Source organism: Rhamphochromis sp. 'chilingali' (genome assembly GCF_963969265.1).
Source record: "Rhamphochromis sp. 'chilingali' genome assembly, chromosome: 17".
Taxonomy (NCBI): Eukaryota; Metazoa; Chordata; class Actinopteri; order Cichliformes; family Cichlidae; genus Rhamphochromis; species Rhamphochromis sp. 'chilingali'.
Window position 1 is genome coordinate 28,768,465 of NC_137944.1, and position 25,473 is coordinate 28,793,937.

The following is a 25,473-nucleotide window of genomic DNA, read 5'->3' on the forward strand; positions in this document are numbered from 1 at the left end:
CTACAGCAAGTCATCCAAAAAAGGGAAGAAAAAAAATCCCTCTCACTGCTGAATTAACTGAACATTTTAGTCAAAGCTCGTCAGCGAGACTGAGAGAATATGCTGAAGGCGTCTCACAGGTCCTGTGCAACAGGAATAAATGGCCTGGAAACACATCTGTGTACACAGACACAGATCACCTGACCTGACAGAGACCTCAGTCTGATTGGGAATATTCTGCCGCCCGCTCAGATGTTTCTATGGCGACAAGTGAACGAGTCGGTGTGCGCATTCAACCAGCAGCTCGGAAAGGTAATGAGCGAAAGAAGTCGACGTGACAAGCAAAAGCAACCGCGTAATGAATCTTAACCAGAAACAGTCCAATTACAGAAAAGGTGGGAGGGGTGGCAGTCGCACGTCTCATGGTGGAAGGCGGGAATGCCACTCGGATCTTTTATTTCACTTTCTGTCACCGTTTTAACAGATTCGCAGACAGCTTGACTTTCAGGTCAGTTTCAGACAGAATTTTTGAGACAAAAAATAATCATAATAAAAATACATCACTATAAATAGGATAAATGACAAGCCGTGTCACATTATTTTTAAGTGTTTTCTCACAGTCTCAAGCCTGAGCAGCACCGAGTCAAAGATTCTGATGAGGACAACGTGACTTTTCCTATATTAGGTCTGCACTCTGCACAAATTCTGTTGACAGAGATCAGCAGGGTCAGAAATGAGCGGCGGCACTGTGGTAAGGACAGAAAAAAAATGAAACAGGACTTCTGTTCCTTGCCAAGAGTTAAAATTACATGCACTTCTAAAGCATTGTATATTAAACAACAGCTCAACAGTTATGTACTATTACTGCTGATTTGGGTTTCTTGCATCTCAACACTCCTTGAAGAAGATGAACTTGTTTTTATTAATTAGGATTTATTTTGGAAAGTTAACTTCATGAGATAAAGTTTGTATTTTTCGCATTCTGACAGCTCAAATGCAAACACTAAAAAACTAAAAAGGAGCATTACACTTAGCTTTATTAGATACACATAGCTATAAGAATGCAGTCTAAAGCAGAAACCTCTGAGGAATAAAAAAGATGAATATGAAATGAAGCCAATACGGCAGGAGCCAACTACTGCAGTATTGAATTACACTTCTTTGAATGGCCAATTAAGCTGGCTGCAAATGTAAGTCCATTCTGATCAGCTCTCAGGCCGTGGTGAGTCTTATCGACAATAATGACGAATCAGTGTACAGAGACGAGGTACGACAGCGAACGGACTGCTGAACAAAACAGAAGAGACGATTGTTGACTTTAGAAGATCAGGGGTATCCACTCTCTGCTGGAAATATTGTAAAGGCCACAAAATTCCACAGTGTTCACCTGTCAAAAACACCAGCTTAATAGCCAAGAAGGACCAAGAGCGTCTCTCCTGCAAAGGCTGAGCAAAGTCCATCTCCTGCGCCCCCAGGCCTGTCGAGAGGTTCCTGAGCAGCTGCATCACTAGTATGGAAACTGCACAGTAACAGATCTCAAAGCACCCTGCAGTGCACAGTGAGAACAGCTGAGAAGATCATCCGAGGCTCTCTTCCCTTCATCACACACGTTTATTTTTCCACACAAACTGCATTTGAAAAACCCACCAGCATTGTGGATGACCCCACGTACCCCTCACACAAACTTTTACCCTCCTGCTATGTGGCAAGAGGTACCAAAATATTCAGGCCCTCACTGCCAGACTGTGTAACGGTTTGTTCCCTCAAGTCATCAGACAGCTCAATACTCAGGAAAGGGACTGGCAACAAAACTGCACAGACACACACACACACACATAGACTCCACTAAGTATTTGTACTCTGTATTATATTTTAATTATATATTGCCTTATATATCGCATCGTGTGCTCCTGGAGGAATGTTTTTTAATTTCAAGATGTACTGTATTATCTGTATGTTACCTATATAATAAACCTCGATTGGATTCTTTTTCCACAGGCCGTCGCTCTGATGAACACTTATATCACTCATATATTGCCTTTACTAAAACATCCAGTATACCTGCTGCTAAACTAAAGCTGCTGTATATAGTCTTTGTTGTGCATACATGTACAACTGTGAAGCTCCCATGTATATACTGTTTTTGTGGTATCCATCCATATTTATTAGTCTGTTGTGTTAAGTACATTGAAAACAATGGAGAAAAAAGGGCCTAATTCCTTGTGTGTGTACACATACTTGCAACAAAGATGATTATTGCTATGATATTGTTGAAATGACAGTCAAAGCTACTTTACTTGATTTTAATAACCCTTGTGTTGTCCTGGGGTCATTTTTGCCAGGATGTAGGGCAACAGGTGTATGGAAATCCCGAGGACATTACAGGGGTTAAATAAGCACCCTTAGAGCCTGAAACAAAGGCTACTACTTGTGCATTTAACGTTATAACAGCAGGCGCTGAGTAACATTACTCAAGCTGCTCGCTGGCAGACTTCCCAGCGGCACCTTTTACCCACCTGTCTTCTCCACCTCCATGGGCTCTGGCTCGGGCTGTTCCACAGGTCTACCATCCACATGTGTAAAAACGAATGGCTTCTCTGATGCCAGCATCAGTCCCTTCCCTTTGGGCTCCAACGCTGCATAGTGAGGCACCGACTTCCCCCTGAGGACCCTCCTCTTCTTCACCTCATACTTTTTCTCCTGACCTGCGTGTGGAAATCAAAGGACACAGTGATCCCTGTGTAAAGTAATCTTTTCTAAACTCAGACAGAGACCAGGAGGAGTAGAAAAACATCTCATGTCAAGAAGCACTGCATGTACAGAACTCCCAGCAGTCATTACAGAGCGTGCTCAAGCCACTTATATTAGAGGGGATTGTTTACTTCTGTAGGTATTTTGTGCAAGGTATTAGCTTTTCAAAAGATAAAGAATGTGCCTGCAACCTGATAGTCAAGCAAAGCAACTGTATCATGGTTCCTTTCCCTATTGGTGATTTGTTTTAATGGATAATGATGTCATCTTAAGGATAATGCATTTTTTTCCCCATTTACTCAGTAACTGCATCTTGGTGCGAGGATACAAGGATGTGTTGAAACTTTTAAGTGTAAGCTTTATGATCAGTCTGTAAGTTTATACTTATATTTTTTAAGTTAAAAGTTCATTTCAAATGTAGCGTTTATTCTATATCATCTCAAAATTACCAGTTTGAATGACTAAATTGAAATCTCTCTTTCATGGACAACTGACTGAGCTTCAGATTCAAAAAGCTGGAACCTGCAGCTGTTTATCTGCAGAATATAAAAAGGAGACCTTGTGACAAGAAGGCAGACCATTTGCTAAGCCAACAGGAAAAATAAATCTGTGTGAAAAGTGAAAAAGCAGCTCCTGGCTATTCTACATTAACATCATCCGCCACGCTGCCCTTCAGTAAGACCCTTCTACTGCTCCAGTGATTCTACTGGGCAGCTTCCAGGCTTGGGTTTGTGAATGTGAGCAGCACAGATTATCACTCAGTGAAGAAATCATGAATAAGTAATAAATGAAAAACATATACTCACTTTAGTATTTTAATATTTACATCTGGTGGCATTTTTATTAATATATGCATATATATGTTAATAAAGTAACTGTCATAGTGAGAAGGCTTTATCAGTATTACCTCTTGATTTTAATTCATGAATCTTTTACATTTCTACAAAATAAGCAATGTTTTAAACTATGCATTTAGCACTATTATATTTTAGCCTAAAATTAGTTTAAGATGAGAGGGGAAATGCTAAAACATCAAAAATGAGATATCAATAAACAGTTTTATAATCTCTTATTTATAAATCATAAAGACAGCGTTAAAAGTTTGGCTCAGAAAAACCTGGGCATGAGTTTGATGATATGATTTTGTGCCCTTACACATGTTTTATTACAGTGATTCCCAAAGTGTAGGACGTGGCCACCTGGTGGGCCATGAGGGTACTGCAAGTGGACCGCTGTAACAAAAGAAATTCACCTGGGAACTACACACAAGTACGTAAAGTTACATATTTATATAAATGTATTTATGTATCTAAAATGAATTAAAAAGTGGTAATAGGAGGTGGTTAGTTTGTGATATTACTCTCAATGCTCTTGTATTGATGTTTGTGTCCCGGTGGCAGGTCAGTCACACATTGGCCTTAACACTTTGCAAATGACTGGGTAGCATTAGCAATTTAATAGCCAACAGTGAATGGGGTTTATGTTTTTTAAAAAAATTTTCACGGAAATCCATCAGTTTCTCTTGTATACTGATTAGAGGGAAGAGTTAAGCTTGGGTGGGCACCGTGGGATTTTCTGGTTTTAAGTGGACAGCAACACTCTTCACTTTGGGAACGACTGTTTTATTACATGAAAAGTGACACTTCACAAAAGGTGGCCACCAGTCATATGTTTGAGGGGCTGGTGCCACTCCAAGTCCCCATTTGGCCATGTTCCTAGCCCAGACCAAATAGCCTTGATTAGCATTAGTAAAATATTAAGCAAATATCAAAGGGATGCATCTTTAAATCCAACAAAATGAAGAAGGGACTCTCGAAAGGCTGTCGTTTTTTTTCTACACAATATTTGACTCATCAGTCACGGTGGTATTCTTTCTCGGCAAGCACCGAGGACTTTAATGAAAATCTTTCTTGCCAATGTTTGCTTCAGAGTGCACTAATCTCATCTGGGACATAATATTTAAAGTCCATTAAAGGAAGAACATGACTAATACGCTATTACGGTTTAATTAAGAAGGGTTTCAGTTTTCTACTGAAACACTGTTAACAGAAAAAAAGGAGGCAAGGAAATTAAAATTAAATCACAGGCTTGAAACTGATATACTAATCATTTATGACACACTGGTCTTATCTTACTTCATGCTCGATTATCATACTCAGTCAATCATCGCACCACCCACCTTGTCCTGCAGTGTTGGCGACTGTGATCCACTCGAGAGACACTGAGTATCCACTTCCTTTGGTTTCCTCCGGGTCTTTCTGGACACGGAGCAGCAGAACCTCCATGCTGTGAACGCCAGCCTGGACGTGTGAGACGCTGTGGAGGATGGTGAAAGGTTCCCCCAGGTCTTCATTGAACAGTGGCTGCAGGCACAGTAACAAGATGATTTTTAGGAATCTAACAGGGTACTGCTGCCAGTATGGGAGAAAAAACTGTCACCAGAATTTTGCAAATGTAAAGATCCTCATGTACAGATATGCTAAGATAAAACGAGTGATTTAAAGTAAATGATCTGTAGTGCTACCAACACAAAGCCTCAAAATCCTACATCAAGTTGTTCTCAAGTTATCGTATTCACAAGAATTTCAGGTAACTTTAACTCCGACCTATGAGCTTGAGGTCAAAGTTAAAGGAATTCAAGCTCGTACAAGGTTTTTAGTAGATACACCTATGGGACCAAAATCCTAGGGGTCTTCCTGCTCAAGTTATTGCATTTATTCAGAAAACTTGACCTCTGACCTTGACTTTGAGATCTAGGTAATTGAAATTCAAACTTGTCGTGGATTTTTAGTAAACACACCTATGGCATCAATTTGAAGCTCCTACACTGCCTTGTAAGTATACCATACGAACGGCAGCACAGATGATCTAAAGTTTGTGATCATTGTTCAAGGTTAGTCTTTAGTCAGTCACACAATCTTCAAGACCACCAATCCCAGATGATTGGCGAGTGGTTGCTGAAGGTTGCTGGCAGTCATTATGTGAAATTGGTGGCTAAGAGATTATAGGGTGCTGCACCAAAAACCTTCTCATGATAGCTCTGATTGCTAGTAGACTGCCACAGTCGCCCATAATTTAATGGAAGATACTGAGTTGTTTGTCAAAACATCAAATCACCTTCGAACCACAGGCGATCAAAGCAGTCTGTTAGCAATCAAAGCAATCCCAATGACATTTGGAGTTGTAGAGGTCTTTACAACCAATTTCATCTAGTGACAGCCAGCAACCACTGGACTGCAAGTTAAAGAAATCAGTCGTGCAGCTACAAGTGAACAAACTATTTAATCTGCCACCCTGCTTTCATTGAGATTTATTTCGTTATTCAGCTCAAGCCTCTGTTACCTCTGCTTTATATAATCAATTGCTGTCCCAGACAGTCTGAATATTTGCCATGTACATTTAAATCTTCTTCGCAATTCTTGTTAATCATTTGAAACAAGTTAAAATGCAGCTGGAAATGTGACACAGTCTAAGCAGAGCTGTATTGTCTACTAAAAATAAGACTAGAATAGCTTTTGAATGAATTGACCAAGCAGAGATTTATCCTTGCATTATCTTTTAAAATGGAAGAAATGATAAAACGTAAATAGTTATACATATTAGTAGCTATAGGCACATGAATATAGCTGTGAGATGTTTTAATGGAGCATCAAGTGTTGCTAAATGGCTTTAAATGGTCTACTCTGCACTCGAAAACTGAGACATTTCTCTTTATTCTTCCAATAAAATGCTAATTCAAGCTAGTATTTCTAAATCAGGGTCTTCAGCTGTCTGGTTGAAGAAGATGATGCGATCCCAAGAAGCCCAAATTGAATGCATAAATATCTGGCTTATGAGACACTTTATTATTGTACACATGAAACACACACACACTAACATAGACTGAGAGATGCAGCGTGCTTTGGCTGGTGTCCCTAAGTGCTGAATCTTAAAAATAGAACTCTGGACGTCGGTAACTCGAGGGTTTAAATCTTCATTATAAATTCCAGTCTTGAACTTTGCCTTCACAAATGCATCAAGTGTCCCTGTTCAGAGAGGGAACTCTCATTTGTAACCATTCCCCACTGAATTCAGCATAAAGCGCACAAAGACTTGCTTCCTTACAACTACAATTTCAATTTCCAAAGCCCGACCAAGCTTTTTAAACACAGAACGCTTGAATTGCTCCGACAATATCCTCTGGGGAATAATTAGACATTCCATAATCAAAAAAATACAATTATTGGCTATTATCTTATTAATAAACTTCTTAACTTGGATATTCAGTTTAATGAAATGTGATAAATGTAAATATTTTAACTTTAAAGGGTACTGACCCTTTAAAATCTGCTCTCAAAGTACATCTACCTGTATTTTTCAGTGGTCCTGGATGTAGAGCCCATAAAGAGATAACAGAGTATGTTCACAATGGATGCAGAATTTTTCAAAGCGGTTCAATAACATCAGTGTAGCTGATCCACCATTATAAAGCTGTTATGTACTGTTACAGTTTTGACTTGGTTTTTCAAATGTCACTCTGGCCAAAGGAGGATTTTTTTCATTTAAATATTATCCCAGGTGTCTGTTCGTCATGGAGCCCAAGGCTGTCCTTTTTGGCCTTTGAGTTACTACTTACTGAATGTGAAATTTTTAGAGCACCATCTGCCATGCTCACAAAAAAAGACATTTCTATTATGAACAAATCGAGTGAAAAGATGGAGCCTTACAAAGTGTGACCATGTCTGAATACTCTCCGACTTGCCCATCTCGCTCTGATTTTCACCCAAATCCTTTCGCTTCCCACTGAAGTCCACTCTTGCAAACATATAGTTTCATAGTGCATGAAACTATTAATCACAGTCCTCAAATCAGTATTTAAGAGTCACCATAATGTTGCAAACATACACAGTGTCAGATTAGTTTGCGAAGGATGGCTAAGCTTACCAAATTAGGGTTTCTTTCCTTCGGTTGCTTGGGTATACTGTATTCCAGTTTATTCTGACAAAGCTAAGAATAACACATTTAATCAAGCAGTATTTCAACTAATACTTTATTTAATTGCAATCCTTTTTGAAAGGCCACCATCTGCTGACCAAGTTGGCTTTCCTTTTAGACCAAGAAGCTACGTCCATTTCTCATATATAGTTTATTACCGTCACCAGCAGAAGTGTCTCACTAGGACCACAGGTACATTAGAGCCCATGAACAGGTCAAGTTATGCCCAATAATTAATGTCTAATTATCTTTTGACTGACTACTAACCCAGCTTCTCTTGTGCAGTACTGACAAAGATATTTAGTGACTCAAAATTACATCATCAGAGACATTTGGACATTCAAAACACCTCCAATTTTGCCCAGTTTTGACCTAATTTATGACAGCTGTGAACACGCCAATGAGCTAGTGACTAACTGACTTAACAACTGTCAGTTGCAAATGCTAATAATTAATTGTGCTAAGCCAAGAAAGCAGAAGAAAAAGCAGCACCGGTATTACAATAGTACACAGAGGGAATTCAGGTTTGTGTCTTTTTACCTTCACTTCAGCGGCAAAAAATATTTCAAACACGTCTGTGCGTCACTTACAGCAGTAAACACCACGTCCATACTTACTTCCCACTTCATATGGGAGCTGTCTCCCCTCTTGCCTGTGCGGAGGAGGTACAGTCGACCGCTACCATCCGACAGAGCTGCCCAGGTCGCCGAGGTCAGGCTGAGGGAGGCGCAAAGACGATCCTCACACTGGCTGGACTCGACGTCTACACGGTAGACCTCTCTCGGCTTCCCCAGGGCGGTGTCCTGAATTCAGAACACAACAGACCCGTAAGCCAGTACTGCATTCATAAAAAAAGATTAGGCCATTTAGATTCATTCCTATCTGCAGAGGAAATCTCAGTGTGCTGGTGTATGAGAATGAAACAAAGTCATTGTGTATTTGATTACTTGATTAAGTCAGTGCATCAAATTTCAGAAACAACAGAAAAATGCCTATTTTAATATCTCAAAGTGCATGTTCTGTCCAGTTAACACTAAAAAAATACATTTATAATATGTTAACACCAATTACTGTACTGCTTGACTGTTAAGGGGAGGAGGGATGGATGAATGGAATAAAGACCGGATATCAAGTAAGCTCATTTCAGTGCTCTAGATGGAGAACAACATGGCAAAACTGATTTTGTCACCACTTCAGTTTAGCATTAGAAAATATTGTAGGATACTGGGAAATATGTGATGCATGCACTCTTACAGCTAACATCCAATCAAACAATAAGAAGTCCAGTCATGAATCACAAAGAGCATCACAAATTGCGTGAAGACAGAGTTTTTCAAAAGGACTGTGGAGAAGCTACCCCGTTGTTGCCATGGAGCGTGGCACGGCACATTATATCGCTACACCTTTGGTATCACTTTCTCCAGCATCCGTGCCGTTAATGCCCTGAAACGGAGTGTGAAACGTCTATGTGCAATGTGCCGAGCAACCGAGCACAAAAGGCTGAAGGATGATAATTATCATGTGATCACTGTAATTAGAATTTGAGCAACACTTTTCCATAAATTTCATTTAATGGTGCCACTGAAAACCAGAAACACTGTCTCGCAGGATTACAGTGTGATGATCATCAAAGAAAAAAACTCCAGTGAGACACCAATTATGTCTAATTATGGTCAATGATGACTAAGACATAAAAGAAGGCTCGGTGGAAAAGGTCATGAGAACGATTTTGCTCCTCATCTCAACATCTTGGTACGGGGTAACAATACCAATCAGAACCTTGAGTCAATTATATAATCGCTCCTGTGATTAACTGGAGACCTACAAGGGCTCATCCAAACTTTATGTGCTCGGGTGATTCATACGACAGACAAAAGACTGCACAGAAAGTTGTGGTTCACACTAAATACTAAGAGCCACGTTTATTCTGACATTTATTATTTTGCATCTTGACCAAGAATAAAAAGAGGTTAGAAATAATGTTATATAATTTAACATAACTTTTAAAACTCTTGTGTTTCACAGACATCCTTTCTCTTCCCACAACCTGCTGATGCTCAAGTGTTTGGTCACCACCTACTGGCACATCAGGCGCATAAAAATCCTTCACTGAATACACCATCACAACATCAGGTCCATAATATGAAACGTTATATAATGGAAACATAAAACAATACTATAAAACAAAGACCTAAATTTGCCTAAAATCATTTGCAAAGACTCCAAACTTAGAAGTGATTTAGGAAAACTCTCGATTACATAAATTCACATGGTGAGAGTTAGATTTCAGGTTAAATCCATTTGTCATGATGGTAAATTTAATCCTTGATCTAAATTATTATAATAAATAAAATTCTTCAGCTTCTACGATTTACTGTTATAATACATGGGAGCTCATCATGTCTGTGAATGCTCTACGATGTGAAAAATAAAATAAACTGCTTCACAGCATGAGGCTGTGAAAGCTATCAGCGTGTTGCTCTGCTGATGAAGGTCGAGTAGACCCAACTTGCATTTTTCCAGCTCCGAAACACTTTAGCTATGATGACTTTGTCAATGCTGGGTTTATTATAAGATGTAACAGAATACTGACTAGAATCTTTACCCATGAAACATGTAACCAGCAGCTTTAATTACCTCACTGTTATTCTGAATTTGGAGCACATACTAATGGCACTAATGTATGCACATGATTGACCTGTGGCTCGTTTTTTCTACAGCTGCCAAACCAAACTGTTATTATGCTGGCAAGTTAACTACCATTAGTCAGCTGTAATTAACCACACAGTGTAATGCTTTAACTACTCAGTTTGTCTTAAGTGTTACATTAAATTTTATTCCTCTAACGCCTAAAAAGATAAATTAACCTTATTATGCAAAGCGCAAAGACTTTATTTAATCACCAGGATGAAAAAAAAGTGGCAAAGCTTCTTCTTTCTGCCAGTTTCTCCTCTGCTTAGGGAACTCCTAAGTAGACCCTGATTAATACGCTGTCAGGGCTGATATATTATGTATTAGCTATTTACCAATATATCAGTATCTGTAATTATAAAAACCAATAAACGTACATTTAAAAAGTACGGAAGAGACAGAAGAAAGGCCCTTTCAACCATGAGTGTTGTAAAGTTTTGTCAACCTGAGGGCAACACGTGTTTGGAACGCCACAAACAAACCAACCAAATGATGCGAACAGAGCGTAAACATTAATGTTTATATGTTTGTTTGTTTTCAAGGTGCCTGTATTTGTATAGCACTTTACTAGACCTTTTACACATCCAGTCATCCACCCATTCACACACACTGGTGATGGCAAGCTACATTGTAGCCACAGCCACCCTGGGGCGCACTGACAGAGGCGAGGCTGCCGGACACTGGCGCCACCGGGCCCTCTGACCACCACCAGTAGGCAACGGGTGAAGTGTCTTGCCCAAGGACACAACGACCGAGACTGTCCAAGCCGGGGCTCAAACCGGCAACCTTCCGATTACAGGCGAACTCCCAACTCTTGAGCCACGATGACATTACATACTTGTGTTTTTGTTTGTTTGGTTTCTTTTTGCGTAGGAAAAACTCCAAGCAAACTGAGCACACTTACCATGTTCATGTGTGGAACAATGAGCAGCATCACGTAAAAATAGTGCAGTTGTGAATACACCTTAGACGTCAATGGAGGGGCAACAATCATAAATAGGCCAAAAAACAAGAGGATTTGCAAACTCACCAGCGTAACGGTGAGATTAAGGACCCGTCCTTTGCAGTCCACAAAGTAAACACTGTCCTCATACCAGGGGTCTAAATGCAGGTAATTATACATGCCAAAGGCACGCATGTGTTCCAGGGTGTACTGAGTATCCTTCAGCTTGACCTCCTCCACGGCTGCGGCAGATATGAAAAAGAAAAGATTAAATATGGCAGTAATCAAATTTCTGTTATTTATGTTTTTACTTAAAAAGCAGTTTAACCTTCTGCCTTTCCTACAGTTGCTTTGTGGAAAGTGTTACATATGTCTTAACATATCTTAATATTTCAACATTTTACTCTAAGATGAACTATTGGTGACAAAAAAACTGCAATTAACTATTTTTACAGCTACTATTTGTCTGAATTATTCCCACTAAATAAAGTATTGTTGTTGTTTTTTAAAGCACATTAATCACCTTGTAATATGCATACCTGCATCTACTGTGAGTGGATGTCTGTGCAAAGTGTAAGCACCTTTTTATATAAGTAAGACTGTATCCAAACCAATGTTATAATGAATTCTCCTGTTAGGCACACACTTCATAGATTCTTGATTTTTGGCCCACACTAGCTGTTTTATAATCTGGATAAGAGACGTAGTAGAAAACACCTGGATGCAACTCAGGTGAGCTCAGCTGGCCTGTTTCGATTAAAAGGAATTAGCAAGCTTTGGTATATGATTATGCAAAATATCGTTTTAATCACTAAAGTACATTTCTGGATCAGCAGCCCCACCAATTTAGTATTGTTCAAACTTAAGTTAAGATCTTGAAGTTAAAACACGTATTACAAAACTAACCTTATAACGTAAAGTAGGTGCAAGCTCCCTATGATTGTTTTTAAGTTATTTAAAATTGGTGCACTTGACTTGTCCTGGCAATATAAATGAGTTATGTATGTGTATGCAGTTCAAACTGTAGTAATTAGTCACTTCAGCGTTAATCTGTTAATTTTCAGTGGTTTAAACAATGCTATTGTTCAGATTTTTCTTAGTGATCATGTGAAAGCTCATTAGGTTACAGTGGTGGGCCTTAAGATCTCATTCTGAGCCACTGAGCTACAGATACAGCTGCCAAAATATTATGTAGCATCAACAGCTGACGTCGTCACGTAGTGGCAGCTAATAAAATGTCTGAGATAATGTCAAATAACTTACATTGCTATTCCTATTTAATGTTATACTGGACAGAAGTTATACTGGACCTTTATCAGGGCTAGGCTAGCACACTTGCTAACTGCACTGCATTAAGTTTTTCTCACCAGCATCCAGCTCTATGTTGTACGTCGGTATGGCGTCCAAGGATAACCTGTAACTCTCAAAGTTTGGGTCCAGCAGGTCTCTGTTGACCTTTAATGAGTAGTTAGACGCAGTCATGTCTTTTTCAATGAGACTGGCTTATTGACAAGTTGATGACAGCCTGTATGCAGCAAGAGGAGGAGGGTGAGGTGTAGCCAGCGTGATACACATTTCCTGTGTTTTCGTCATTGTTTTCACACACGGAGCTATTTTACGGCGGACAAAACCTCCCAGGGCGCAGGGGAAGTTGAGTCCTGAGCTAATTTCTCTTGAAATGCTTAAGTAACTGTTTTAATGTAGTGTTTTCAGTTTAAATGTATTGTATTATATTTGTTGTTATTAAACAGGTATTTTGAACACTAATGAGACTATCATTGGTTATTCAGGTTGACGTTGAAAGATTAACCGCTCCAAAGCCGGAACTTTTAAGCGTTGAACGTTTTTAGACGGTTCAGTTGCGTAAAGGGACCTTATGTTCCCCAGCTGATCCTTCTCGATAACGGTAGCGGCTACCTGATAGGGGGCTAAATTAGACATTATAATATATGTTTTTATTACTCTCTTTCTTCCGAGCTGACTGTGTCGGTGTGTGTGTTTAATTTCAGGCGGATCATGAGCAAAGATTCCCAGATGAGGGCTGCAATAAATCAGAAGCTGATAGAGATGGGGGAACGGGAGCGGTAAGCGAGTCTTTCGCTGCAGTGATTTGATGCTGGATGGTTTGGCGTGGTTTTGAATTGCACAGATTAAGCCACATAATGTGAATTAAATGTGTGGCCGCAGGTTGAAAGAGTTGCTCAGAGCGAAGCTGGTGGAGTGTGGGTGGAAGGATCAGCTGAAAGCACACTGCAAAGGTATTTGACTTGTTCTTATGTTTGTGTCCGGTGATGCTGTCGTGGTGCTATAAAAACAAAAGTCACTAAAGTCATTACCTCCCGTTTGAGCCAGATGTGATCAGAGAAAAGGGCCTGGAGCATGTCACAGTGGAGGACCTGGTCACAGAGGTCACACCAAAAGGCAGAGGTACAGTACAGATGTTCAAACGCAACAGCAGGGGGAGGAAGACTGTTAGAAGTGATGAGCATACTCATTTGCATCGTTGGTTTAGATGTACAAGTCAATTTATTTATTTAGCACTGCACATAATCTTTAATACATCTTTGTGCATGCTAACTAACAAACTGCTAATGTTGTAGGTCAGCACTACTTATTGATTACAGCTCTTACAATTTCAGGTTTCCCTGATATACAGTCTTGAACCACCCCTCACTCCTTTATATTTTTCTTCCAAGGAGCCAGACGCTGTATTTTCTCTAAACTGTTTTGAAGTGGTCTTCAGTAGTAGTTCTTCAGACTTTCTGAAGGTCTTTCAGAGTTTGTCTTTGGACATTGACTGCCCATTTGAAGAACACTTTCAGATGTCTCAGTCATTTTAAGTGAGCTTTAGCCTAAAGAAGATGGCAGTGTTTCTGGATCATTTTCCATTATTTGGGCATATTGGATATTAACCATTATTCGTGCATGGCATGGTGATTTCTGGAAATGTTTCTGAGCTTCGTAGGAAGTTTTAGAAGGAGCTGGTGCCTCTTAAAAGTCATTTTATCTACCAGGCCAACACTATAACATACATAGAAAAAATATTAGAAACAGCTGACAGGATGACAACTTCTGACAATAAAAGTATCGTGTTGTGTGAGTATGTAAGTTTCTATTTTGTGTTCTGACTTATCTCTCTTCATCTCTTCATCTCTTTCCTCTGCAGCACTTGTACCAGACAGTGTGAAGAAAGAACTCCTCCAGAGAATCAGAGCTTTTTTAGCTCAACATGCAACCTTGTGAATGACACACTTCCCTTTTTTTTTTTTTTGTTTGTTTGTTTTTACTCACAGTTGATCCACGAGTGAAATCCAAACTGTTGTTTATTATGTTCATTTTAGTGCTAATTTTATTTTTTATTGTGTGTTTTCATATTGATTTTTAGTTTATGCTGCAGTTTTGGAGAAGAAAAATAAAGTCATGCCTATTTTGGTCATTCTTGTTGTAATTGCTACCTGTCTGGTTGATCAAAACCCAAAAGTGCAGACAAATTAAGTCTTAGTGCAAAAGGCAGTGGACACCCTCGACCGGTCCCCAATCTGTTGCCCATGTCGAAAAAAACAAAAACTTATAATTGCATCATAAACTTTGAAATGTTATTTATTTACAGTTGTTGAGAAAATACACCCCAGAAATAATAATGTTGATTGGCAGTAGGTTTTACGGATCAGGAGTTAATAAAAAATGATCTGGTCTTAAACACATCTTGAAATTAGATAAATATTATCTCAGATAAATAACAAAACATAACTTGCTACACAAAAAATACAAAAAGAGTGTGAAAAAAAGTACATCATTACTGCCTCCATAGGAATTAAGAGGCTAAGCAGCTGCTAATCAAATGCACTTGAATAGCTGATCATCAGCAAGTGTGAGCACCTCTATAAAAGTAGAAGTTTTGGCCGTTCCCTGCTCTGGAGCTTTCAGGTGTGTGTTAATGCAGTGCCATGGTGGAAGGACATCAGCAATGATCTCGAAGAAGCACTTGTTCCAACAGTCTTGGAAGTTTGTAAAGGATATTTCTAAACATTTTGAAGCTCATCATTCTACGCTGAGAAAGATTAGTCAGTCACAAGTGGAAAATACGTCATAGCGTTACTATGAGAGGACATCCCAGCAAATTTTCCCCAAGGAGTAATGCTTAGAGAAACTTTGATATATGAGCTACAGCTCAGACTCTACAGGCCTCATTTAGCTTGTTAAATGTTAAATTCTCAATTTGCTGTTCATACCGCCGTAGTGCAGGCAAAATGAAAGGGTGTTTGTTCAGGGTCTTAAAAATATTAGAACACACGCACACACACACAAACATCATGGAAACACCCCACTCTGCACAATCAGACACACATGCATCCCAGATGCATCACTGTAAAATAGTCTCTTTAAAAGAAAAAAAAAGATAACTATATAAATAAAGAACTGAGTAAGAAAGATAACTAATTAAAACTAATTCTAAAGACTGCTGGGTATAGTACTGTACATAACCAAATCAACAGTTCAGCATTCTAACAGCTTGTGGGAGGAAGCTGTTGGAGGCTTCCTCCAACAGCTATAACCGTTTGCCTGATGGCAACAGTTCAAAGAATTGAGGGAGTGTGAGGAGTCATTCACCATTTTCAGTGCACTGCTCCTGCTGTGGCTCTCGAAAAGCTCTTGGACAGAGGGGAGGGAAACTCCAAGGGCCTTCTGAGCTGCTCTAACTATCCTCTGCAGTGCTGTTTTGTCTGACATACTGCAGTTGGAATACCACGCTGATATACATGTACCATATGTCAGAACATGCCTCTGTCAAAAAGTCCTGAGGATGCTGGAGGGGACAGAGGCTTGTTTCACCCAGTCCCTGCTGGGCCCATTTTCTGATCACTGAGATGCTCTTGTCCCAGCTCAGGTGCTTCGAGATCTGAACACCTAAGAACCTGATGTCTTCTACTCTCTCCACTGGGCAGTCGCTGATACTGAGAGGAGCGTGCTGGATCCGTATCTTCCGGATTATTCACTCTACACCAGCCCACAAGATGTTCAACTTCTTTCCTGTACATTGATTCATCATTTCTGCAAATCAGTCCCACCACTGTGATATCATCTTCATACTTAATAACTAGGTTCCCCTCATATCTGGATACACAGTCATGTGTTAACAACCTGAACAACAGTGGCCTGAGAACACATCCTTGAGGAGATCCAGCGCTCAGCATGGTGGGTTTGGAGATGTTTCTCCCAAGACATGTGTGGTGTTCAGGCCCAGTAAGTGGAGTTTCTCTAGTAGTCTCTGTGGAATGGTGGTGTTAAACACTGAGCTAAAATCAATATATAGGAGTATGGCATAGGTCCAGATGGGGGATGTCTGAGTGCAAGGTGGTGGTTAATGCATCCTCTGTGGAGTGGTTAGGATGATAAGCAAACTGGAGCAGGTCAATTGATGCAGGAAGGGTGGCTTTGATGTGTGGTTTGATAAGCTGTTCAAAACACTTCATCACAGTTGGCGTCAATGCGACGGAACTGTAGCCATTTAGACAAGATAAAACTGGTTTCTCTGCTATTGGCACTATGGTGGATATTTTGAAGCATCTCGGTGCGGTGGCGTGACTGAGGGAGACGTTAAAAATATCATTTAGGACATGTGCCAGCTCACCAGTGCAGTCCCTGAGCACATGTCCTGGGATGTTATCTGGACCTGCAGCTTTCCGTGGGTTGACCCTGGCTAGGGTCCTCTGGTATCTGCTGCACTTATAATAACAGCTGGCCCTGTAGATAATGGAGGAGAACCCACTTTCCCTCTGTATGTTCGGTTTGATGCCTGGAAGCATGCAAAGAAGTTATTGAACCTGTCCGGAAGAGAAGCATCATCTTTATTGACCCCTTGCAATTCATCAGTGCCTGTACTCCCTGCCATGTTCATCTGGTGTTTCCTGTCTCGCAGAGGTGTCTCTCGCAGACCTGGCCACAGGTAGAGCAGTCTCATGCTCCACCAGGGTCTCTGGTTGCCACGTGCAGTGAAGGCCTTAACTACAGTGACATCCTCTTAGCAATGTAGCTGTTTACTGCCTCTGCGTGCTCTATGTTTATCTGGTCTCCCTGCGAGGCTGCTGTCTTGAACACCCCCCATTCGGTGTTCCTAAAGCAGTCTTTAGTGCCGAGGCTGTCCTGAGGCTGCCAGATCCTGGTCTGTTTTCTCACTGGTCTGCTGCACTTCCAGAATGGTTTGTAAGCAGGCTCAAGCGTAACAGAAAGGTGATCAGAGTGGGTGAGGTGGGGGTTTGCTTATTATAAGTACATGGAGAGTACCTGTGTTGAAGAACAACGTCATGTCATTGCTCAAAGACATTTTGATAACAATCTCTTTCCTGGAAGGGGTTTGTTACTTTACATTTCTTTTAAATACCTTGAAGGTGTTTTGTTGGATTCAAGTCAGGTGAAATAGTTAAAACAACTTTTTTCTTTTTGTTCTTGAAACACTCGTGTGATTTTTGACAATGTGCTTTGGATGATTATCATGCTGAAATATTTCTATGATGTCAGGCTTCTGAAGGTAAACAGAGGTTTGGCATTCGTGATTCCATCTGTAAAGTCATGAGGACACCCTTCGAATTATTTCATATTTATGAATATTACACCCACTTTGGTGAATTTAATTAAGCAATCTTTCTATGCATTGTTTGGATTTTTTAAATAGACATAGTCTAAAGGAAAACGGGCCACCAAGAGACTGGTCTGTAATCTGTCAGTGAACTATGTTTGACATTATTATTATTATTATTATTATTATTATTATTATTATTATTATTTACTGTTTGCCAGTTTTAGATCTGTTTTCTTTTTATGGTTCAAGGCACAAATTAGTTGAATAGGAAATCTACAATTAATATAAGGTTGCAAGCATCATAAGGAGTTTTATTTATCATTGTTATGATCACAGACAGTTTTGCAAACACTCAAAGACTGAAATGCGAAGCACTACTGTACGATATGTTTTATAAATGAAACGTGGAAAAACATGACAATAACAGAATAACATGAAGACCACTTCAAGAGCACATTGTGCAAGTGGAGAATGATTGCACTTTAATGCAAATTTAATCCAACGGTCATGAAACGGTGTGAAAAAGTCAAAGGCTACACAAAGACCATATTTACTGAAGGACTGAACAAATGCAAAACGTGTATAACTTTGCATACTTTAGCTTTTTATAGCTCCACTTCTTCCTCCACATGTTCATCGCTAATTACGTCCCGTGTTCATGGAGCCATTATTTATCACGGTTTTTGACTCACTTTCGCTTTTGTTTTTAAATGCAGACATCTTGAAAATCTGATAAATGCAGCAAAAACTTCTTCCAGTCTCCTCCCAGTTTCAGGTGAGGGGCGGGACCCTGAGCACGTTATAAAAAGGTAGTGCGCGTCCCTGAACTGACAGTTTCCCAATCAACAGGTAAACAAAATTTTCTCACAGCAGGTGAGTTTTGTTCACTTAAATGTCACACTGGAAAATGGAAAATACAATTTTTTAAAATAATATTTGTTTTAATAATTGTACATTTTACCACATATATTTATTCTATGGCTGTCAATAAATTTCAATTATATTTTTGTTATAAATAGTACTTTTGTGTCACGTGATTCACAATCGGTCGAGAGAGGGGCGCAGGTGAGGCAGCAAAGTAACCTGGGAGCTCTTCAGGATGGAGGTCAAGTGGAAGGCTGCAGCTCTCCTCTTCGCTCTTTGGTGTTGCTGCGGTAAGTTAAGTCAACTTCTATTCTAAACTCAGTTGTTTTAGCTCGCTGTTCACACTCGAGGAAAAAAGATTTCTCATGCGGTTTTAATTCAATTTTGCAGATGCTCAGCGCATAACCTCCGTGTCCCCACGCATAGGAAGCGTCAATGGAGCCACACGACTCACCATTCAAGGAGATGGTAGGAGATCCGTAATGAGGTTTAGAAGTAAATTTAAAAAGTAGTGTGGGCATTATTTTACTTTGTAAAACAAGTTATGATGGATTCTTAGATATAAGTCAATTTTAAGCTATTCTGTAGCTAAAAGATGCAGCTGAAGAAGATTTGTTAATGCAGTTGTAACTGTCCTGAGAGTCCTTGTGCCTGCTGGCCTGGTGGGATGATGCTGAAAGATGTGACTCTAAGCCTCAAAAACAATTACCTTCTGAGATTTTGTTGCCCCCTTTTTTCCCTTCCAGGTTTTGCACAGGAGCGGCAGTTCCAGCTGAATCCAGTAGACGACATGTTTGGAAACCGTGTGACCCTGGTGTCAAACACCCTGTCAGTCCCCTGTGATGTGGAGAGAGACTCCACACACCGCAACCAGATTATGTGCTACACCAGGTACAGTCCAGGCATACTTTAGCAGCACGTCTGTATTTACTTATTTCACAAGTTACTTAATTATTTCACAGGCACTTTATATTGTCACTTAAAGACCCTACAATAATACAGAAAAAAACCCAACAATCGGACGAAAAGCTATGAGCAAATACTTGGCAACAGCAGGATAAAAAACTCCATTTTAACAGGAAGAAACCTACGGCAAAGCCAGGCTCAGGGGAGGCGCAGTCATCTGCTGCAAGTGGTTGGGGGTGAGGGAAGGGAGACAGGAAATAAAACACTTTGCCTAAAATAAGTTCCCCTCTGAGCGCCCCTAGTCGTCCTTGTGAATAAAAGATTAATTAACTTTCTAGATAACTTAGCTATAATAGCTGTTGTTTAATACTGGTTAATTGATTAGTCCTTGCATATTGGCTCATTTTTACCAAAACTTTGTACTGTATGCATAATGTATGTATGTGTAATTGTATAGAATCTATATTTGCATATTATTGCATAAAGCTAGAAAGTGGAATTTTATTCCAGTTTTTCATTTTTTATATTACATTTAAAAATAACACAACACAACTTGTACAAACCCCCTGCAGAAGTACTCTGTAATATGAGTCTTAACACTGAGTATTTGTTTAGTTAGGAGTCTGGCTGTTGATGTTCAATATACTGAATATTATAATGATGGCTCTTTTTTAAAGCTACTTCCTGCATGTCATTGCCATCTAAAATCATTTCTTTGTCTCTCACAGACCCATGCCATATGATTATTATGAAATCCATGTCAGCGTGGATGGTGTTCCCATTCCAGACAACAGCAAGTGCCGTTATAGTTCGCTCTGCATCTTTACAGTAAGTCTGTGTGCAACACATACTTTCATTTATCTGTGTTTTGGATTTGTTGTGGTCATTGGTTTTTTTATCACCTTTACTTTAACTCTTTTCAGACTGTTTGGTATCGCACGCCTACTATTGGATCTCTGAGTCCAGTCAGTGGTCCTCCAGGTAACGTGTGTGCTGCATTCAGTTATTTTACTGAGTTCACTTTGAACTTTTGTTAAACCCACTCTAATGACATGGCAGGCACATTGGTGACCGTGTATGGACGTATCTTTACCGATGTATATGGAAGCAACACAGACTTGAGCTCAAATGGAATCAACGCCAGATTTCTGAGGTAGAAAATGTTAAAATAACTGAAATTGTATTTCTGTAAACCAATTAATCTTACCAAAGCAGCAAAAAGCAATTTTATAAAATGAAAAAAGGTCACGATTTGAAGATAATCTGTTAATATTCTGTAACAGATCCAGCCTCATCCATCAGTTTTCTTAAACTTTATTTGTACACCTCTGTAATCTTCTTTTTATTGCAGATCCTACATGGGAGGAATGCCTTGTGATCTGCTTAAACCCAACTCAGATGAACGGTAAGTTGTTCACCTGCGTGCTTTCTACATTGAATATATTCAGAGCACTATAAAAGAAAAGAAAAGTTATTTCATTTTTTGCACAATATATCTTAAGGTATAACCTCCAACTGGTTTCTCAATCTTCACAAATGGGATACATGAGCTGCAAAATGACGGGGACGTTTGTTGGTAGGCTGGCTTTCTTCACACTGAAATTACAGCTCTTCTTAATATATGTCACTTTCAAGTTTTCCAAACAACCCTTTAGTAATATATTGTGTATCCAACAGGTCATCAAAACCTGAGTTACATTCTTGATGCAGACTTTGGGAGGTAAAACACTTCAATTGTTTAATGTAAAATTTGTGGCTTCTGAACATTTTTAGCTGTTGCAGATGATAAACTGAAAATTGTGCTGAGAAGAAGCCATTCTTTTTTCTTTATAATCTGTAGGAGTCAGGCAGTGAAGAAGCTCTACAGGGTTTCAGCTTTGGGCAAGCTGTCCATGTTTCAGACCTTTGCAGGTACTTAGGAGAGCAGATATTTGTTGTTCACGATGATTCAGTTCTTACATTTAGTATTTATTCCTTGTTTTTGTCTTTTTCTTAGAGGTGACAGGGGTCTTTCCTTCAGAGGGTAGCATCATGGGTGGAACTCTGTTGACCGTTCAGGGTCGTTTTTTTGACGAAACTGATCAACCAGCACGCGTTCTCGTTGGAGGTAATCGTCACCATCGGAACAGAAACGCATAAAAACACTAACCAGCAACAGCCGTGTCAACTTGTTTTCAGCACAAAGTGTTCAGTATGAATGGATGAATGATACACGCGTTTCCACTAAACAAATTTCTATGTGTTGTTCAAACTACAAGGCACGCAAAGGTGATTATCCTTGTCAACACAGCAGCATGTCAGCATGTGTTGAAAACAAAACCACTGACTTGTCAGACAGCAGAGGAAATAACTTTCCAAAGCACAGAAGCACAGCACACCATGACATTGTGAGTCATGTAGTATGCTGCTGACTTTCAGTTATGGTACATATGCAATAATAATAGATGTGAGACTGTAACTGAACTGTAAGACCCAATATGTAGACAACAGATATGGAATCACCATTTAAAGGCATTCCTCTCCACAAAGATAACGATACAGATCACTAAATTCAGGTGTTTGCAATGCATTGGAAATGTATGTCAGCTGTGATGTGACACACAAATGATCAGTAACAGACTGGAGAGTGTAATGTGGAGACGAATTATTTTTTTTATGAGCTTTACAGTTAGAAAATATGAAACCAAACAGTAATTTATTCTCTAAGTATTTATATATTTGCATATTTGAAGTTATAGATGATTTTAAAGATGTTAAATGCAGAAATAGCCATTGAATTGTCAGCTACAAAACATTACCAGTTAGAAAATTGTACAAATGTATGATGGTAGAAAGAAACAAAGAAATAAAATCTAAGTGGTGATGGAAAAAAAACATATTTGCAGAAAAATATATTCATACATCGTAATAAATTAGATTTATATTTATTTTTAAATAAGTTACAAAATGACTAACGGGAAGAAATAAAAAATATATTAAACCAGCTGAAAAATAAGTAAAGAAAACCTACAACACACGTGAATTTTATAATAGATTATATTATTGTGTTTTTGTTTTAAAGGTAGACTTTTAAAGTTAAAGCTGGATTATAGGTGGCGGTTACATGGACTTAAATGTCATTGAAGTACCTTGATACTCATTGATGTACTTACATACAATACTTTGTATTAATTGTGCTTTCTACCACCGTCGAGTGGTTGTAAAATGTTTCAAAATTCTACATGTTAGGTAAATAAACCCCCCACATGAAAACATGCTTTATTCAGCTCTGCTGTTTTTTTCTGCATGTGTGTGTAAAGTTGATGTGAGCTAAAATGTACCTTTAGCCGCTGACGTTTGATATTTTTCCACAGGCCTGCCTTGTGAAGTCCAGAGTGTGGACGATGACAGAATCACATGCAAGACTGCAGAACACCAGATGAACAAGAACGCAGCAGTCTACCCGGGTGAGAACGTGCCGTCTCCTCTGATGTGTTTGTCTTTTAACCGGCACTTGTTTTGATCCATCCTGCCGCTGTCATACCGTGTAATTATCTAAGTAACACATGGGAATCTGTGGACAACTTGAAGAGTGGAAGAATTTAAAGTATCTATTTGTCAACAAATCTGCTGTCTTAGAGATTTCATCTTGTTCTTGTCACCTTTTATCAAGACTATGACTTTGATGTGCTGTGTGCTGGAATGAGATAATCATTCCAGCACAAACAATCACTTTAATCGTGCATCACAGAAAAGTTCTCAGTCACGATGACGTGAATGGAAAAAAACACACACATGCCTTTTAATGTTTTTCAATTTCTACCACTGTTTCTATCAGGAACATAATCACCTTTAACTTTTCTTTAAATACACATTGGTTCCCTGGATGTTTTATCTTTGTCATATTTCAGCATACACAAACAGACCTAAAAACTGACTGTACAGGCAGGCTTAAATATAAAGCACACCCTTTACTGGTGGATAGGAAGCAATAGAAACTACAAAAAGTGAGAGAAGAATAACAAATCCATGCTATGTTTGCACAAAGGGCTAATTCGGGAAAGAAGACAGAGCTGTGAAAACACACATATCCAAGTAATTCAGGTGATTAAACAAGAGGAAACCAAATATAAGACATAAATGACAAGTAACTAGTAAACAAATAGTGAAAGCCATAACTAAATGGGGAAATACAGAAACATAAAATAACTTTCTGTAGCAGAAGAGACACAGGAGGATGAAACACTGAGGGAATAAATTAAAATAACAGAAGCTGGAAGTAAACACTCAAAACTGAGGCCAAGGAATAACATCAAGATGAAAATCTACACAGTAAGACAACTAATAACCAAACATAAAAATATTTAATAATAAATACAACTTGAAAGTCCCAAAACTGAAAGCTCTGGTGGTGACATCACCGTATCGAAGAGGTGGCTGACACAAACACATTGTAGCATATGAAAGGTCTCCAAGTTCTATCAGTGAAGACCAGATCCTGATCCACAGCTGTGTACTTCACTTAAATATTCATAGAATGAAGGTTAAATATTGTATTAAAGTTATTTGTACAAAGTCCATGTTGAGTCTGAGGGGGTCGGTTAGGAATTCGGGTGATCTGTTATGACCCATATACCATCTTAATCTTTAACGACTTGTTATTTATTGTTCCTTTGCTGTAAAATTTGCTTCAAGATGCACAAAACTTATTTAAATGGATTACCAGCTTCTGCATTTACCAAATATGTATTTCAAAAAAATGCTCTTGACAGATTAATCAGATCTGGGCTATGAGGAGATACTGTTGTCCAAAAAAAAAAAATCCTTTCACCAGAGATTGGTGAGATCTGATGATAAAAAATAACTCACCTGTCCTTTGTGTTAAAACGGGGTCAAAAGGCAGCCGTACCGGCTCGCTGCATGCTTGCCTTTTCTGTTTTTATTTGCTTTGCGTTTTCCGTGTTTGTCTGATTCAGGCCAGTCTGGTTTTCATCTGTCGCCACTGGGATTTTATTTTGTAACACTCTGTTGACTTTTCAGTATTTGAAATGAGTTCATGTTTTTCATTATTTACTTCGTTTGTAGCTTTTCTCACACTTGTAAGCCTTTTATCTTACTGTTGTTCATCTTGACTGATTTTAGTATTTAGCTCAGGGACAAAAGCAGTGTGGCCCTGAAATACATTAACATTGTTGCTGATATTAGTCTATTGATTGCTTTTATCATAGATTATTATGCTAATATGCCATCTCTTTGGCATTTCATTTTCTTTCCTTGATTAAGCGACTAACTGTTTTTGCATACCTCATTTTTACTTTTTATGTGAAGGCGGAAGAGGCTTGAAAATGGAGGTGTGGAACAACTCGCGGCCCTCTTCTCTCAGCAATATTTGGAGCTACAACAAGAACACAACTGGCTACTGGTCTCAGTGGATCGACTCCATGCCCTACGTCTTCCCCAGAGAAATGGATTACTTCACCACACGATTTACAGGCTTCTTTGTCCCTCCTGCCACCGGCAACTACACGATATACTTGAACTGTGATGATCGATGTGATCTCTATCTCAGCAACTCGAGCCGCCCTGAAAATAAGGTGTGACAAGATTTATTTTTTTCAAATCACAGTACAGTTTACTGTTCTTAAGTGATAATAATTTCCTAAATCCTTTACTTCAGGTTAAAGTTGCATATCAGCCATATTATGTCATTGACTACACACAACTGGCGTCACAAAAGTCACAAGTACTGGCCTTGGAGAAAGACAAACCGTAAGCCTGGCAGCCTGCAGCTTTATTTACCCCAAAT

General features: G+C 39.2%; 3 protein-coding genes across 3 annotated transcripts in view; 2 read left to right on the top strand and 1 right to left on the bottom strand.

The window, feature by feature from the left end:
- Nucleotides 1-12,923, bottom strand: part of nudcd1 (NudC domain containing 1) — a 55,116-nt gene extending 42,193 nt beyond the window's left edge. Inside the window, exons 1-5 of the mRNA XM_080862533.1 lie at nt 12,706-12,923; nt 11,426-11,580; nt 8,322-8,507; nt 4,910-5,093; nt 2,496-2,684 (exon numbers count right to left, since the gene is read on the bottom strand). Of these exons, the coding sequence (XP_080718659.1) occupies nt 2,496-2,684; nt 4,910-5,093; nt 8,322-8,507; nt 11,426-11,580; nt 12,706-12,820 (829 nt within the window). The 5' untranslated portion in view covers nt 12,821-12,923. The remainder of the gene's footprint in view (nt 1-2,495; nt 2,685-4,909; nt 5,094-8,321; nt 8,508-11,425; nt 11,581-12,705) is intronic.
- Nucleotides 12,924-13,164: 241 nt separating this feature from the next.
- On the top strand, nt 13,165-14,774 carry LOC308384153 (transcription and mRNA export factor ENY2-2). The gene is made up of 5 exons (XM_080862534.1): nt 13,165-13,244; nt 13,348-13,422; nt 13,526-13,596; nt 13,691-13,765; nt 14,505-14,774. Exons 2-5 carry the CDS (start codon nt 13,355-13,357, stop codon nt 14,579-14,581), a joined length of 291 nt encoding a protein of 96 aa, XP_080718660.1. The 5' UTR covers nt 13,165-13,244; nt 13,348-13,354; the 3' UTR covers nt 14,582-14,774.
- A 1,698-nt stretch (nt 14,775-16,472) lies between these two features.
- pkhd1l1.1 (PKHD1 like 1, tandem duplicate 1) overlaps nt 16,473-25,473 on the top strand; it is a 45,972-nt gene continuing 36,971 nt past the window's right edge. The window contains exons 1-16 of the mRNA XM_080862683.1: nt 16,473-16,582; nt 18,688-18,767; nt 18,938-19,072; nt 19,173-19,250; nt 19,529-19,673; nt 20,417-20,516; nt 20,612-20,669; nt 20,748-20,841; nt 21,040-21,093; nt 21,191-21,264; nt 21,366-21,408; nt 21,529-21,599; nt 21,685-21,795; nt 23,042-23,134; nt 24,996-25,261; nt 25,345-25,436. Of these exons, the coding sequence (XP_080718809.1) occupies nt 19,018-19,072; nt 19,173-19,250; nt 19,529-19,673; nt 20,417-20,516; nt 20,612-20,669; nt 20,748-20,841; nt 21,040-21,093; nt 21,191-21,264; nt 21,366-21,408; nt 21,529-21,599; nt 21,685-21,795; nt 23,042-23,134; nt 24,996-25,261; nt 25,345-25,436 (1,334 nt within the window). The 5' untranslated portion in view covers nt 16,473-16,582; nt 18,688-18,767; nt 18,938-19,017. The remainder of the gene's footprint in view (nt 16,583-18,687; nt 18,768-18,937; nt 19,073-19,172; nt 19,251-19,528; nt 19,674-20,416; nt 20,517-20,611; nt 20,670-20,747; nt 20,842-21,039; nt 21,094-21,190; nt 21,265-21,365; nt 21,409-21,528; nt 21,600-21,684; nt 21,796-23,041; nt 23,135-24,995; nt 25,262-25,344; nt 25,437-25,473) is intronic.